This window comes from Apteryx mantelli, chromosome 1 (genome assembly GCF_036417845.1).
Source record: "Apteryx mantelli isolate bAptMan1 chromosome 1, bAptMan1.hap1, whole genome shotgun sequence".
NCBI lineage: Eukaryota > Metazoa > Chordata > Aves > Apterygiformes > Apterygidae > Apteryx > Apteryx mantelli.
The window spans coordinates 134,099,648-134,116,668 of record NC_089978.1 but is presented as its reverse complement, the minus strand read 5'-3'; the positions used below and the strand labels follow the sequence as shown (position 1 = coordinate 134,116,668).

At 44.5% G+C, this 17,021-nt stretch overlaps 1 protein-coding gene across 1 annotated transcript; it reads right to left on the bottom strand.

Moving 5' to 3' along the window:
• Positions 1-5,051: 5,051 nt before the first annotated feature.
• On the bottom strand, positions 5,052-15,605 carry LOC106497227 (3 beta-hydroxysteroid dehydrogenase/Delta 5-->4-isomerase-like). The gene is made up of 3 exons (XM_013958067.2): positions 15,437-15,605; positions 9,671-9,835; positions 5,052-5,943 (listed from the first exon to the last, which is right to left on the bottom strand). The coding sequence occupies exons 1-3, from the start codon at positions 15,588-15,590 to the stop codon at positions 5,129-5,131; spliced, it is 1,134 nt and encodes a 377-aa protein (XP_013813521.1). The 5' UTR covers positions 15,591-15,605; the 3' UTR covers positions 5,052-5,128.
• Positions 15,606-17,021: the final 1,416 nt, after the last annotated feature.

Below are 17,021 nucleotides of genomic sequence, written 5' to 3'. Positions count from 1 at the left end.
AGGGCAAGGCTGCCATTCAGAGGTACCTAGGCAGTTTGGAGGAATGGGCAACAGCAGCCTTAAAAAATTCAGCAAGGACAAACACAAAGCCATACACCTGAGAAGGAAGAACCCTGCAAAAACACAGGCTGGGGACTGACTGGCTGGGGGCAGCTCTGCTGAAAAGGGTCTGCAGTCTTGGTAGGCAGCAAGCTGAACATGAGCCAGCAGTGCTCAGCTTTGCTGCCCTGGCAGCAAAGAAGTTCTGGGCTGTATTAATAGGAGCATAGCCAGACTGAGGAAAATGATTATTCCCCTCTACTCAGCACCAAGTTTAGGCCCTATAGTACAAAAAGACATTGAGAAACTGGAGTGAGTTCAGCAGAGGGGTCATCAAAATGGTCACAGGGCTGGAGCACTTGCCCTGTGAAGAGAGGCTGAGGCCATGGGGCTTGCTCAGCCTTGCTTAGCTTTCTCTGGAGAAGAGCAGACTTTGTGGGGACCTAACAGTAGCTTTCCAATATCTACAAGGATGTCATCAAGAAGAAGTAGCCAGGCTGTTCACAGTGGTGCATGGTGGGAGCATGAGAGACAATGGACATAAATTGAAAGAAGAAAAGGTTCCAACTTGTAAGGAAGGACTTTTTCACCATGAGGAAAACACTGAAACAGGTACCCAGAGAGGTTGGGAAGTCTTCATTCTCAGAGGTTTTCAAGACCAGGCTGGATACAGCCCTGAGCAGCCTGGTCTGATCCCAGAGCTAACCCTGCTTTGAGCAGCAGGTTGGACTAGAGATTTCTCGAGGTCCCTTCCAATCTGAGGGATCCTGTTACTCTGTGATTGTAGGGGAACTGAGCATAAATGGTGGGGCCAGGAGGGAAACAGTGTGTGAATGAGGGAGATGGGTGGAAACAGCCCAAACATGGGGGAACAGAGGGAAAAAGAGTGTGAATGATGATGCTTGGAGGGGATCAGAGTTTGTAAGTTTGTTGAACAATACTGGGTCCAGTATTGTTCAACTTATTCATCAATGATCTGGATGAAGGGACAGAGTGCACCCTCAGCAAGTTTGCTGGTGATACCAAACTGGGGGGAGTGGCTGATACCCCAGAAGGCTGTGCTGCCATTCATAGAGACCTGGACAGGCTGGAGAGGTGGGCGGAGAGGAACCTCCTGAAGTTCAACAAAGGCAAGTGCAGAGTCCTGCACCTGGGAGAAATAACCCCATGCACCAGTACAGGTTGGGGGCTGATCTGCTGGAAAGCAGCTCTGCGGAGAAGGACCTGGGAATGCTGGTGGACACCAAGTTAACCATTAACCAGCAATGTGCCCTTGTGGCCAAGGAGGCCAATGGTATCCTGGGGTGCATTAGGAAGAGTGTTGCCAGCAGGTCAAGGGAGATGATCCTCCCCCTCTACTCAGCCCTGGTGAGGCCACATCTGGAGTAGTGTGTCCAGTTCTGGGCTCCCCAGTACAAGAGAGACATGGCACTGCTGGAGCAAGTCCAGCGAAGGGCTACAAAGATGATTAGGGGATTGGAGCATCTCTCCTCTGAGGAAAGGCTGAGAGAGCTTGGCCTGTTTAGCCTGGAGAAGAGAAGACCGAGAGGGGATCTTATTAATGTATACAAATATCTAAAGGGAGTGTGTCAAGAGGATGGAGCCAGACTCTTTTCAGTGGTGCCCAGCGACAGGACACAGGGCAACGGGCACAAACTGAAACACAGGAAGTTCCATCTGAATATGAGGAAAAACTTTTTCACTGTGAGGGTGACAGAGCACTGGAACAGGTTGCCCAGAGAGGTTGTGGAGTCTCCTTCTCTGGAGATATTCAAAACGCGCCTGGATGCAATCCTGTGCAATGTGCTCTAGGTGACCCTGCTTGAGCAGGGGGGTTGGACTAGATGATCTCCAGAGGTCCCTTCCAACCTCAACCATTCTGTGATTTTGTGAAGGGTTCTGGAAGGGAATGGAGTACGAACAGAGCGTGGATCAAAGTGACTAGAAGGTAATGGAGTACGAATAGGGGGGACATGAGGAACAGAGCATAAAAGGAGGGGTTTGGAGGGAAATGAACAGTGAATGGAAGAATTTGGGGGGCAATAGACCACAGGTGCAGTGGACTGGAAGGGAATGGAGTGCACATGAAGGGGAATGGTGCCTGTAAGGAAGGATATGGAGAGGAACTGAGTAAGGGTGGAGAGGTTGAGCATGGATGAAAGTGCTCAGAGAGGGTAATGGAGAGGAGCAGAGCATGAACAGAGGGGAAAGGTAGGGAACAAAATGCACCAGAGGGGGGATGCCAGGCAAGGGAGCATGCACAGAGAAAAGGGAGGGGAACAGGCTATGCCATGAATGACACTGGCTTATGATGGGGCAATAGAGAGAACAGAGCACCCACAGAGGAGAAAGGACAACAGGCTGTGTAAGGAGGGGAACACAGGGAAACTGAGTGCCCATAGAGGGGAACGGAGTGCAAACAGAAGGAGATGGAGGGCAGAAGAGTGTGGATGGAAGGAAGTGCAGGGCAATGGAGCATTTTTGAAGGCATAAGGAGGGGAACAGGGCATTTAAGGTGAGGAATGGAAGGGGAACAGAGTGTGCATGGTGGAAAATGGAGCAAAGTAGATCACATATGGAAGGGAATGGAGTGACAGGGCACACAGAGGAGCCAGGAGGGGAAGGGAATAGGCATGCATGGTTGGGGAATGGAGGGGAATCAGTCACACAAAGAGGGGAACTGGCGGGGAATAGGACATGCACAAAGAAGAGAGGAGGGGAATAGCATGTATGGAGGGGAATAGAGAGGAACAGAAATTGCATGGAGAGGAATGAAGAACAAGGTGCACATGGATGGGAATAAATGGAAATAAGAGTGTGCATACAGGGGAAGGAAAAGACACAGAGTGTCCAAGGAAGGGAAGGGAAGGCAACAGAGGAAGCACTGAGCAGAGGGGAGGGGAGAGTTGGGGAGGGAAACAGCATGATCATGGAAGGGAACAGAGGAGAGCAGAGCTCACACAGAGGGCAATGCAGGGGAAGAAAGAGCACAAAGAAAATGAAGGATTATGTCCCAGCTGCAGAGAGAGATGAGGCTTGAAAGGACCAACTGATCCTCTGCTAGGGCCTAAAGTAGGAGCAAGCACCCCAAAGTGATTGTGCCCCTTCCCTCTCCTCTGAAACCTCTCCTGGAAGGCACCCTGACCAAGAGAGAGTGAGGGAGAGGAATTTCTTAAACTGCTGCCATAAGATCAACAGGAGCACATCAGGGCCTCTCTGGGGAATTAGTTTATTTATTAAAAGTATCTTTATTTTTAAGTTGATGTTGGGGCAGGTGGGTCTCCTGGTAGGGATAATACAGCTAGTTAGCATTGCTTGCACTGACGTGCTGCTGGTCTGCCTTGAGCAGAATAAAATGCATTAAATAATGTCTTTTATCTGTTTTTAAACTCCAGTACACACATCAGTTTGCTTGGTCAGCTTCTATCCAGGAGTTTGCAATTCCAAATGTAAATTTCAAGTTATTTGTTCTTCAGTGTAGGTGCAAGCGTCCCCACTCCCCTCAGTCTAGAGAGAAGTTATCAGCATACAGTGTAGCAGAGGATGGGTCTCCTTCACCATGGGATAGATCTGTGTGCCTACTAATAAAGGTTTCACAGAGGAGCCCTGATGGAGGTATTAAGAGTAATGTTTGCCCAGTGGAGAAGGGAGAGAGTTGAAATGTTTATCTGTGAAGTGGTGGCATTCATTCAAACAACATCCACAGTACTTGTTTGCTGAGTGTTTACAAAACCTTCAGTAGGAGCCCAAAAGACTTACTTCACTGTCCCCAGAATACGACCACAAGTTCCTGTCACTGGTATTCTGCTGCTTTGTGTCTTACATAGTTATCCCAAGATGTTACTAGAGAAAAGGGTAATATTTGCACTGGGACTCTCTAATGGCTAGGGCACTGAATAATTAAATTGAATACAGGCTTTGAGGGGCCAGCATCTCTGGAAATCAGATTTAATTACATTAGAACTGAGACAGGTAAATGCTTCTGTTAACACCATCCTGAAGAGAACAGAGAAACTCCTAATTTTTAGGGCTGTTTCCAGCAAGTGAGCTGTAGATTTAAGCAGCAAATGCTGGATCACATCTAAAAGAGTATCTGTTCAGACAAGTTCTACCTTTTTGGCCCTGAAATAAAGCTATACTTTCTGCAGAAACTCATACGGCCATTAGAAAAGCATAAGAGCAGCCCATGTGCATGTCAGCTAATCCTAACCTTTGTCCCCAGCTGAGAGCTGGAAATAGCATGAACTTATTTTTCAGTACTGTTTGTTTTTCCCCAGTGTCCACGAATGTCTTGACTCTGCAGTGGAAACTTTTCAGTGACCATGGCTGTCCTAGAATATTTTTCTCTTTTTCATCTTGTTAAAGCTATCATTCTGTTGGGCAGCCATCAAATTTATTGCAAAATCGGTAACTAGGGAAATGAGAATGGATGAGGAACAGTCTTAAGCTGGTCAAAGGCTTCCATCTCTCCTCCTCCACAAAACTGTCCTTACTAACTGTTACGTTGCACTTATATTGTGCTTTATGCCTCACAATGTTTACAGTGCCCAAATTTGCTCTCAGACTGACAGGTGAATGATAGCCAAAATTGGACACTGTTCTTGAAAATGTGAGTGAGAGTTGTAATAACATTTTCAATCATGTGGCTTCTACCTGCTGGGTGTTCAGTAAGGCTGATAAGGGCTCAGTGGCTGGGGTATAGCTTATTCTTACATATTTATACAGTATAGTCATAGTTCTAGGAAGAATTGTGCCCTGATTGCTTTTCCAGAAGTCTTAAAGGTGGAGTGGAGTAAAAAGAAGGGTTGATGTGTTCAAACCATGGAATCTTACTAAAATAATGTGTTCATGCCATACAAGATGTAGACATGGGTGTGAACTATATGATAATGTAACTCTGATCAGCCTGTTCTCCACAAAAAAAAAAAGAACATTTCACCTTTATTTATTCTGCTTTTTTGTGGAGTGGCAGAATGTTACACAAATTCTGCATTTAAATGCTTTGTAGTTATCTGCTGCTGCTGTTCACCCAGCTCTCCTCTGGCTTGTGGGCCTACTTGTTTAGTCAGGTCTCAGCTCCTCTCAAGGCCTAGGCAGCCTTGTTTTTCAAGTACTCCCTTCTCTGTGGGACCATGGAGGCAATCCACTGACTGGTGCACTGCTTGGCCTCTTCCCATGTGTAGCGGGGCATGTAGCCAAAATCCTTCTGTGCTTTGCTGTAAGAGAAGGTGAATGGGGTGTTCAGCAGAGTGACCAGGTGACGGTTGGTAGAGGGGATGTATCTGACAAAGGGCCTGAGCAAGAAGCTCACTATCTCCAGCAGCAGCGAGAAGTAATACAACATTGTCAGCGGCATGGGGAGCTGGGGCTCAATTCCAAATCCCAGGTCCTTAGTCAGCTCGTAATTTAGATCAGCGTAGCTCATATGAGGAGTGTCATCAGAGATGTAGTAGAACTGCCCCCTGATGTGCTTGGCCTTCTGCGGGACCTGCAGGGCTTTGGCTGCCTGTACATGGGCCCAGGCGATGTTCCCCACGTACACGGGGTTCACCAAAGCCTCCTTCCTGGAGAAGCGCAGGTAGACATTTTTGTTCAGTAGACTCTTATCCAGATGACCCTGAAGAAATGGGCATCCTTCTCCAAAAATGTACATGGATCTCAGGGCACATGTCAGCAGCATGCCACCATCCTTTAACACCTGGCCATCAGCCTTCAGCACAGAATCCTCTGCCAGTCTCTTACTTTGGGCATAAGGAGATTTTGATATACTCTCATAAACTGTATCTTCGTCACCATTGAAAACTGGGTCACCTCTGCAGTTTGGGCCTGTCACTTCTATAGTACTGGTGTATATGAAGTGCTGGACGTTACAACGGGTACATGCCTCCAGCAGTAGCTGAGTACCTTCAAGAGAGAAACATGTGAGTCAGGTAGCATGTAGCTGGGTTGGCTGACAGAGGCTCCAGTCTAGAGCTCCCTAGGCAGGGCTGGTTAGATAGGTAGCAGTATCTTTGGCCTGAGCTCTGCCATATCTCCCCTCTCTGAAGCTGTAAGAACACTGTCCTAATTGGGTGACACATTCAATGAAACTGAACATGCTCTCAATCTATTTTTATTTAAGGAGTGTCACTGTGGCTGCCAGAGCTATGCAAGGATGAACATTTAATCTTAACTGCACGTGTTATTTCTTATGCAAAGACTCAAACTTTGCTCTTGCTTACACTACCATGGACACAAAGTAACTTCACTTACCACAGATTCACTCCTTTGTGCCATTAGTTCAACAGACTAGGCTTAAGGCAGAGAACCTCAGAAGCTGCCCCTTTCATTAAGTACCATCCATCCTGTATATCAAAGCCCTAATTTTCCATACTTAAGCATGCTCTTGAGTGCTTTCCTAAGCAGTGATGGAATTAATTTGGGACCTGAAGGTTTGCTCCAAAATCAACTTTACCCAATCCAAACTTTATCCATCCATCATTCAATTGGCTTTGGAGGAAGGCTTGAAGACAATGATTTTTGTCAGAACAATGCATGATACCATGTAGTCAAACATCATAGAGTAATATGCAGTGAGCAGTTTGATGCTTGTGTATGTATCTCTCATTTTTTGGCATATTCTGGCTTTTACTTTTGATGTCACTACAACATTAATGCTCTTAGTGTGACTTTTTGTATGGACCATATATCACTTTAAAAATACAAGATTTTCTACTCTTAAAATCCTATCATAATGCTTTCAATAACAAGAGCAGAGGTAAGCCAGCAAGTCCATGTTCTTTCAAGTAGCCAAGGGTGTTAAGCTAAGAAAATACATCCAAGGGGGAAATAAATGTTTTAATAATTTGTGTTTTTTTACTTGCAAATAGACTCTTTTTCTTCTGAGATTTGAGGCAGGATTACCTTATCTGATGTTCATGATGTAATAAGAGAGATGATGTGTAAAAGAGCCAATGACTTTGAAACAAAAGATACAGTTCAGTCCACAGTGTCTTTGAAAAAGGAATATTATGAAATGGCTGATAAGGGTGTGGTCTAAAATCTAGGGGATAAAACTAAACACTAGCAGTGAGGCCCATAAATGTTCTAACAAGTCTTCTCATTCTGTTATGACTATAAGTAAAGGCAGCACAGTGAAGTGTGGTCTAGTATGTCTAAAGAGAATATAATGAATAAAAGAGATTCAAAGACCTAAAAAATATTGGCAATAAAATATGGATCCATTAATGAGTGAGGAATGGGAAGAATTACTGAGCTGAATATTGTTAGGACACCAAAATTCTTCTTTTCAAACTTGAACAAGAAAAAAGAAAGTTGTTAGGACAAATGGAAAGTAAATCTAGACAAAGCTTTGAAAAACACTAAAACAATACAAAGTAAGAATGATTACACAGCCAAAAATAAATTAATATGAAAAATGAATTCATGCAACAGTATGTTTAAGTGACACACAAGCCAAGCTCTTCTGGCAAATGCTTAGCTATTCTTGCCATCAATGCTATATAAAAGGTGAAGGAAACTATTAAGTGCAGAAGGGTTGGATAAAATCAAATGGGATAGTAAGTTTTAACAAAGCAAACATAAAATAATCTTGACAGTTGGTATCTGTTCAGGATAATTTTCACCCAAATAAAATAGATTTTATTGGAAAATCACAATTGTATGATAAAAAATCAAAAGGTTCTTACTGTCATGGGATTTTGAGCATTTTTCACATAGCATGTAATAAAGCAAATCTTCAGTGGGCCAGTTCTGCAAATTTTACTGAAGACCTGATTCACAGAGGATATTTTTGTTTGGATTATATTTAGTTATTTTTTTTAATCCCCTTCCTCAAGCTACATCTAAAAAGATACCATACTACTAAGGGATTCTACATGGAATGTGAGACAGAGAAAAGACTTGCATCAGGGCAAGTTTAAGTTGCAGTTCACTGAGGTTCTCACTCTCCTAGCAGAGACCCCTCATGGCTTGCTTTGCTGCATCACTGTCATGAGATTCCTTTGAAAGGCCTGAAATATAGAGGTCCCCAAGCAGAGAATGGGGTCACCAAAGGAAGTGCAGACTCTCAGAGGTGTTAGCCCAACTGCTATCATAGTCACATGGGCTTTGCTGCAAGACCAGCTCCCACAGGGAAGGCGAAGTTCTGCTCATGTCCAGACTGTTCCCATATGGGGAAGCTGAAAGGAGCTGGGTGTGTTTCCCTTTTGTGTCTCACATTTTTATAGGTCTGAATTAGAAGCCAGTTGGATTTTCACCAAAAAATTCAGTGGGTTTGTTACTGCTCTGAATTGTGAGCATCTACGTCTGGTTCTTTGTCACATTTGTATTGCAAGAATTTTGTTTTCAAGGAGAAACACAACTTCCATCCTGCATATTTATGAAGGACATAGCAGTGTCTTGGCTGATCAGAAAACCAAGAGAGCAACAGAGTGGAAACAGAGGCAAACAGGGAAGAGGACTTCAATATTTACAGACTGACCTCAGGGTCAGTTTACTCTAGGAGCAGGACTGGTCTGTGCTTTCATCCTACCAGATGTTATCAGCTAACCCTCACTGTCCCTGTGGAGTAACTTCACCCACAGACAGATTCTGTTGGGAGATTCTGAATGATTTATGAAAGCCTGGGTGCTTTTTGCTTAATTCTGAACCTGCCTAAAGGATAGACTGGTCAGACTCAAACTCTCTAACTCCAGCTCCCTTCTGCTTTTGGGACATTTATATGTATATTTGCAGGGGTCCAGGCTTCCTGCTGTGAAAAACAGACTGTAGCAGAAAAGAGAGAGCTTTACAGATTCCCTTTCTGAATTACCACCGCTGTATCTTTATTTTTCCCACTACACAATGCCCAGGTTTATGGGAACTTGCCTTCTTGCCCTCCCCTCCTGGCAGGGACCTGAGATGCTGCCTTCTGGACTCTAATTTGTGGTCACTTTCATTTGTGGCTTTGACTGAACAGAAATGAACGGGCCTGGAAGTTGGGGAATAGCCAATATTTGTGCAAGTGGTGCAACATAGAAGTATATTCCTTATTTGTCTGTGATGAAGCCCTTTGTCTGTGGTAGAGAGGAGCAAAGGACCAAGAAAACTATTCATGTAAATAAGAATGTCTTCCTGTAATCCTCACCAAAGAGCTGAAGCAACTCAGCAAGGGAGGTCAGCGTGCGTGAAGGTTAGGCAGTGTCAGGAGCTGACTGAAAGGAATAGAGGTCATTGGGATAAGGAGAGGGATGAGGTTGTTCTTTTAGGAAATAAATTGAAATTTCCTGACTGCTAATGTCACATATACCATTCCAAAGCCAAATCATTCCCCCTTCATCTGATCTTTTCATGAGGAACAGGGACTCCTTAGTAAAAACGGAGATCCCATCACCGAGTGAGAAGTGAGCGTTGAGAACTGTGAATGATCCTGCAGTGCCCTGCAGTGCAGGACTGGTGCACGCTGGGTGTGGAAAGGGTCAGATCTGCACAGGGCTTCGCAAGTGCATGTTTTGTACTCACATATATGGCTGTGCAGGAAACAGAACACCCCAGTGAATCTGGCTCAAAAAATCAGGTCAAGTGTTCCCTGAGCAGCTGATGATCAGCACATAATAGATGTAGGTCTGGGAAAGGTGCTTCACCCACTCACCTATTACATTGACTTCCCAGAGCAGCTGCTTCTCTATGAGACCCAAGGTGTCAATGATGGAGGCTGTGTGGATGACGAGGGAGACCCCCTGGCAGGCACAGTGCAGGAATGTCACATCTCGGATATCCCCTTCCAGGATTTTCACCTCCGTCTTGCCCTGAAACTCTGCAAGAGCAGGAGAAAACAAAGAAAAGGACCTTACTGGCATCCTAATCAGATACTAAAAGGAGTGGTGAAGGTCTCTGTGGATGCTAAAGCTGCAACTGGGAAGTGCTGACTGCCCAGGCACAGGAGGGGTATTTTAAGGCTGACAAAACAGAAGGAGTTTTTCAATGACTATACTGTGAAGTGCTAATTACAGTGCTATACAAGTCTATGTTGCATTACCTACCATATTTTTGGAGCCAACATTCAACATAGTCCTTTCTTTTTTTAAGGAGAAACCTTTCTCACTGCAAGCAAGGGTCTGAAGCTTCCTTCAAGTGTGATATGGACCTAATTTAAAGTTCCTGGGATGGCTGAGGTGGGGGAGAGGTAACTTTAGCTATCAATGTTCTGGTGATTGGCTGTTAACCCAGATGCCAAATAGCCAGCCACTGCATGCTCTTGTCTTTGAGGAGATGAATGGTCTCTCTCCACCCACAGCCTGTGCATCCAGTTCTGTGTTCACATCTATTTCCTGCCCCATGACTGTGCCCATATTGCAGCTTTTCCTTTGCTGCTCTTCTAAAACATTCCTTACGGTTCTCACACATTTTTTTTATGCACCTCAGTCATGAATTACTGCACCTTTTGTTACTCCAGCTCTACCTTCATTTCAGTTTCTGTAATATGGGGCCATTTTTAGGATGTACATCCTTCTGGTCCACACTTAAACTCTCAAAGGCTGCTCTCCTGAGCTACCTCAGTCCTGACTTGCTTTAACTCCTGCTCTTCTAGGCCAATCCCCTCTCTCCCCAGCAGCTAATGTGTGTGACACCTGGTATAATTCTAGTTTTAGGAGCCATGCTTCCCCAAAGTTTTACTAGGCAGGAGCTTCCTTATACAGCTTAGAACTGCACTACAAAATTTAGCCAGCCCAGCCATGTTGACTGATTGTGTGCAAAAATGTATAGTCCGAGGTGATGCTGCTCTCCCAGGAAACCTGCTGGTGTGGCTGCAGCTGCACCATGGGAGAGAACTAGCTCAGCATGACTTACAGCATTCAAGGAAGTGGTGTTATTACAGAAAAAAGAAATCCTCTTGTAAGCCTCTGCTGTGCCTGCACTAGAGGGCTCCCCAGGCACGGCTATTGTGAAGGGACTCTGAGGCCCAGGAAAATGCTGTGCCTTCTCACAGCCCCTCATAACTGATTTCAAAGCAGGCAGAATTTCATCCCATATCTTTAACTGAGAAGCACTAAGTGATACAGCTGCTGGGATCTGGAACCGAATGTGAATATATTTAAAATTTTTTTTCTTTCATTATCTCTCGAACATGCCGGGATTCAATCCTGTATTAATTTAACATTTATTCTGATGCAACAGGTTTGAGGGCCTCTTTTTCTTCTCAGTCTGTTGGTCAGAGATGTGAAATGAGAACGTAAATGCTCAATATTTCCGAAGCTGTTACTAATCTACAGTTACTGCCCTCCCACCCCAGTCACTGACACATGCTATCTTGCGCTCCTTTATTTTACAGGGTGCAATTATTTTCCTAGGGCTCCTTTTCCAGAGGGTTCACACTGACCTCTACTTGCATGGATGCAAAAGTGCTAGACTACATGGATGGGCTTTCTGTTAGGCACTTGGCAATTGGATTTGCTCTAATAGGCATTAGTCTTTGTACAGCACTTAGCCTCCTGGTGTTCTCCATGAGTAATGATCTGTGGGGTTACAGTAATCTAAAGGACTGAGAAACGTGGTTTTCAGGATGTAAATTCTGATATTCAAACATGTGCCTGTGTTAGAGCGGTCACTGCGTCTGGACAGGAGTCAGGCAACTGGAGGTTTTTTACACATGCAAATCAAAGCTTTTGGAAAATTAAAGAGAAAACTGCCCCTTTTAAAGCTGATCACCAGGATAGTTGGTATCAGTCACTAGAAAGCTGCTGTCTAGCTGCTTTGTGCCTTACTTGGACTTGCAGATTTTTGAAGTTGTGTGTGTGATATGAAGCAGAAAAGCTGCTCCTGAAGTGCAGCAGTAGGGAAGAGCTAAAATGGGCTTTCATGAGGTTATAGTCTGCATTCCTATATGGTCAGCAGAAGTTGCCCTGGTGAGTACAATATGTGCCTTTTCACTTTACTGACATCAGCTCGTTCACAGGTTCGGTAGATTGATCGTGTTTTGCACTGGGGAAAGAAGAGAACTACGGATGAGCTTGGAAACTGAGAAAGGAAAGAACAAATGAATGAAAGATGGTGTTTACAGTCTGAGATGGACAACAAAGACAGAGACTTGACTTGCATGTGCACAAATCATTGCCCAGGCACCAAAAAAGCTTGTGGGTCAGGTGGGTGGGGAGGAGGAGAATAAATTCAACACAGCTTTCTGTTTTTGCATACTATGATTACAAGAAAGCAGCTAGCCACTGAAAAAGCTTTTTCTATATCACCAATGGATTTTGCAGCCTCTGAGCCATAAGCAGCCTGCTTGCTGTGGGGTAGTTTTTGCTTGGAAATGTAATGATTACTCAATAAAATACAATGTCCTTTTGTGAGCAGTGTCTGGCTTAGCAATCCAATGGTACTATTTGCCCCAAACCGTCTTTCTCTTCTCTAGCTGTTGTTTAAAGCAAACAGGAATGTCTGTATGACTAGAGTAGCTTGAATTAGTTGGTGCTCTTTTATGGAGTTTCTAACTACTGTGGGGTAGATGGTGGGGAATGGCATTCCTCTCATGAGAGCTCTCAATTTTCCTGGGTAAATAGAGGGCTCATTAAAATGGTCTACTTTTTGCATTCATAAGAGAAAGATTAAAAATTTATCTTATTTTCACTTCCAAAGGATAATGCAATTTATTAGCTTCTTTAGCTCAGAGAAGCCAAGATGTTTATGCTGGTCCCATTTCAGCTACTGGGTTCTTCTGCTGCTACCCTGCCTATCTATTTTGAATGCAGGGATAAAGGCAAATGAATCTGACTGCAAGTTTGAGCTAAAAAGCCAGGATGAAGTTTGCCACAGTGGTAACTTTCCCCAACAACAGTTCTGGGAAAAGCACTCCTCCCCCTCTACTTTCCTTCTGCTTTGGAGCAGTCTTGGGTTATCAGTGCCCGTTTTAAAAGCCTGACATTAAATGCTGAAGCATCACATGATCTATAAATTTCAAGCTTGGAAAAATGACCTGAGACAAGGGTTAGGGCAGGGGGAGATGTGCAGAGGGAAGAGACAGAAGGGAGTCAATGCTTTGAAATGGTGAGAAACTCACTGGAGAGCAAGCTAGGAGCTTCTCCTAACTTTTCAAGAAGGTGCCAGTGCAATTGTGGGCAAGAAGAATTCCATAAATGGAAACACAGGAATGGTATGAGGATAAATTGGAAGTGGAGCCGGGAGGGAGAGAAACCAAGGCACCTAACTCCATGCCACGTTCAATGTGATGTTCATTCTCAATGGCACAGTTCAACTGGGTAGACTCTGGGCTCGAGCTCACAGCATTTTATATTGATTGGAGCATCCTGGACTCACTGGGAATGTGCAAGACAGAAAATGCCTCTATTTTAGGCAGACTGAGCATGATGGTCAGGGTCTCAGCAGGACAAAGGGGAGTGTCCTGGATAGAAACGGGCACTGAGCAGAGCTGTAACTTGCACACGCTCCTGTGTTTTACTAGCCGCAACACTGACTCTGCAAGGACATTGCAAGTAAAAGGTGCTCAAGAGTTTAATGAGAAAGAAAATGACTGGACTCTGCTCCAGGCTATTCGAGAAATCCAAACAACATGTGCCAGCAAGTAAAGGAATTTCAGTTCCTTTGCAGAGTTAGTCCTTGCAGCAAAAATAATGTATGTGGAGAGTCTCCAGCCCCATGGTCTTTGTAGCAGCCCTGCTTTTAGAGCAGGAGTCACTGTGCCAGAGAAGAGCTTGAAAGGGAATGGGAGCAAAATATTTCAGGTAGTCCCAAGCACAGGCACTAGCAGGACACTTGAAGAGATGTGGCTATAGAGGCTGATGCAGACAGGACTGCCAGCTGTGGTGCAGGGGCTCGAGGCAGTCCAAACACATCTGAAATACCAGCCTGTAGTTCCTATTACCTGCTCTTGAGAAAGGAGCTCTGATAACTCATTTGTCCCTTCCTCCTATGCTGGCCAGATAGGCAGCAGGAATGGGGCAAGAATGGGGGGGAGAGAATATGTCTGGGCAGTGTTTAGAGGAGGAAAGGGAAAGCATAAGGCAAGAGTGCACAGAGCTTTCTTTTTAACAAAAAGGAGCAACAAAAACTTTGCTGCAGTCCAGCCAGGATTATGCTCACCGAAGCAATTGGTTTCATTCCCCAGGAAGCTCCATTTTCCCTGCAAAGTTCACGGCTGGCACAAAAGAGCAGAGATGCTTCTGCCACTGCCTGGCTGCATCAGTGCTAAACCCACACGTTACCAGCACTGTTGCCATTGCTGGTTTTGTCACTGTGGGAACTGCCAGGAAATCAGGACAGGAAGGGCTGCTGCAATGCCCGTGGGGATTTAGCAAATCCTCACTGAAACAGTGCATGAGGTTTAATGAGGAGGAAGTCAGAAAACTTACATAAAAACCTCCTAAAGGCTTGTGTAATTTGCACCAGGGTTATTGTGTACTGTTACTATTATTTGATGTCACTTAACCACTTCATAGAAAGATTGTAGTTCTTTAGCAAGTTGTATAGGGTTGTTCCATAAAAATTCCCATACAGGTAATGCCTGTATGGAGGAAGAATAGTTTTGCAGTTAAGACATTTGATGCAGGAAAGCATTGTCAAGAAAATGTCTATGATGTATGCATTTAAGTACTTGATTGAATTTAGGTTCCTATGTGCCTATTTATAAACATGCTCAGAATCCCAGGAAAATGGGACATTTAAAATATAGTACTCTGAGCTCCTGCTTTGCCACAGACTGTGTGTTACACTGGGCAGATCACTCCATTTTGCTGTCTCCATTCCCTTCAAGAAGCAGGAGTACTGACTTGGCCTTTGCAAATGGGGCCTGTCTCTTCTGTGCACAGCAAACCAGGGTTCTGCTCTCCAGGAAACTATGCTAATAATAATAACCAATTTTTAAGCTGTGCCCTTACAACTCTCAGCCAGGGCAGGTCACTCCAAGCCTGCAGAAAGTCTGACTAACCCAGGCTTAGAGAGAACCACCATCACCTGCACCCACAACCCTGTCACTGCAGTTAGACTTGTATATCAGAGCCCAGGGCAATAAGTTCTGGGCTATACTGCCCCCCAAGCACAGCCATGCCTTGCTTTTCCTTCCCCCAGCAGAAGTGTGAGATGTTTTTCACTGATTTTCATCTGTGGACTTTGATCTAATTGGAGGCCAGGCTGAAGGCAATCTGTTCACTGCAGTGGCAGTAACTAGGTCACTCTTCTGATCTAGAGAAGCCTCAGGATTTGGCAAGGGGAGCTGTTGCTTTTAGATTTTACCTCTGATTTCTGTGCTGAAGGGAGAGGGAGGGATAGAGCATGACTTCCTTGAGATAAAACTTGCATCTGCAAAGCTGGGCTGGAGGGTGTGAAGTAAAAACTTCCAAGTTATCCAACTAAGATAACATCACATATACCCACAACACATAGTCCGGGACCAGATGGTACTTACTTCCAAAGCTCCTGAGTGCTTCATTGCTAAAAGCTTTGTCCAGCAGTCGGATCTCAGCCAGTGCCTCCTCTTCTTCCAGCAATAAGTGGACAATCCTCTGGCCAAGAAACCCTCCTGCTCCTGTCACCAGACAGCTGACCCCGGCCAGTGACATTGCTCTGGGTTGCTCCTCAGTTGCAAACTGGCTCTCTCGTGAGCTTGGATCGGCTCTTTCACCTTCTGCCTGAGAAAATGAACAGATGATAGCATCAACCTCCAAGGTCTTTATGAATCAAGGGGTGTTACCAGAAAGAGACATTAATGCAAAAGCAATCTCTAAACCCTATGCTAAATGCTAAGCCAACAATTTTTAAAACATTTCTTACTTTTGCTAGCTGTTTCTATTCAGAAATAGCCAAGACATATTTCCATGCAAAGAAAAAATATTTACCAAGTATTATAAACTGAAGAAATTAACAAATCTGAAAAGGCACAAAATCAACTTCAATGCTATACACAAACCCCACAAATATCTCTCCCAGTCATTGGGTTCCACCTTTCTAGCATTCAAAAGACCGTAGAGGAGATTTGCCTGTATTTATACACTGCACAGCACCACCTCAATTCCCTTGATTCCCCTCCCTCTCTCATGCCTCCTTTGCTACAAATGACCGCAGTGCTTCCACCCCTCCCCTCTCATGCCAGAGCATTCGTGCTGTAGCTGAGGTCCAAATGCCTGGTTAAATGTGATCCTGTGTGTCTAAATTACAGGAGGGTAAATCCTCATGCTGCTCCTTCTCTGTAGGTGTACTTGCTTGTACTACACAGTGTTAATATGAAGGAAGAGAAAATTGAATTAAATGTAAGTAGCAGGAGTAGCCATTCACACTGCTCGTGTCACACTGTTTGTGAAGTGGATTTTACTGCTCTAGTTTCTTGTCTACTGGGCTCGCCCACCATAGCACGGGTTTCTCATGCTCTCTGTGCAAAACCAAAAACACACTTCTGGGATTTTGTATTTGTTCAGCATACTTTACTTGAGGTTCAAAGTGTTGAAATGGTCTAATCTACAGACCATGTCTGTGAGAATATCTAAGTAAAATAAGGTTGTGAGGCCTCTTTGTGCTTTCGCAGTAGACTGTCATTAGTTTTTACATCTCTAAAATACCGAGAACATGCCCCGATATCTCTCACTAGGGCTTCGCTCCAGTTTCAGTGAAACTCTTTTCCAATGTGAGACCAGGGTAGGGCTTAGACTTTGGTCTGAAGTTCAGACAACCCATTCTGCCTTCTCAGGTCTTTGGATACTCTCAGGGCACCCTGACTTGAGCTCTGTTTCTTTCTCTCTCAGATAGGGTTAATCAGGTTTCCTTACTGAAGCGGGATGTTAAATAGGTAGCTGCCTTAAGCAAGGAACACTGCCATGGGCCAAAAAGAAGCCCCAAAATGCAAATAACTACACTGAAAGCACTGGAAAGAGGATTACTGATTTCAGGCATAGCTGGAATGGATCTCTGAAAACGATTTACTTGCATTCATGCAACTAACTCCTAAAAATCCCTGTTTCATACTCACTAAAAAGAGCCTTGGAGAAAAGCTACAGAAG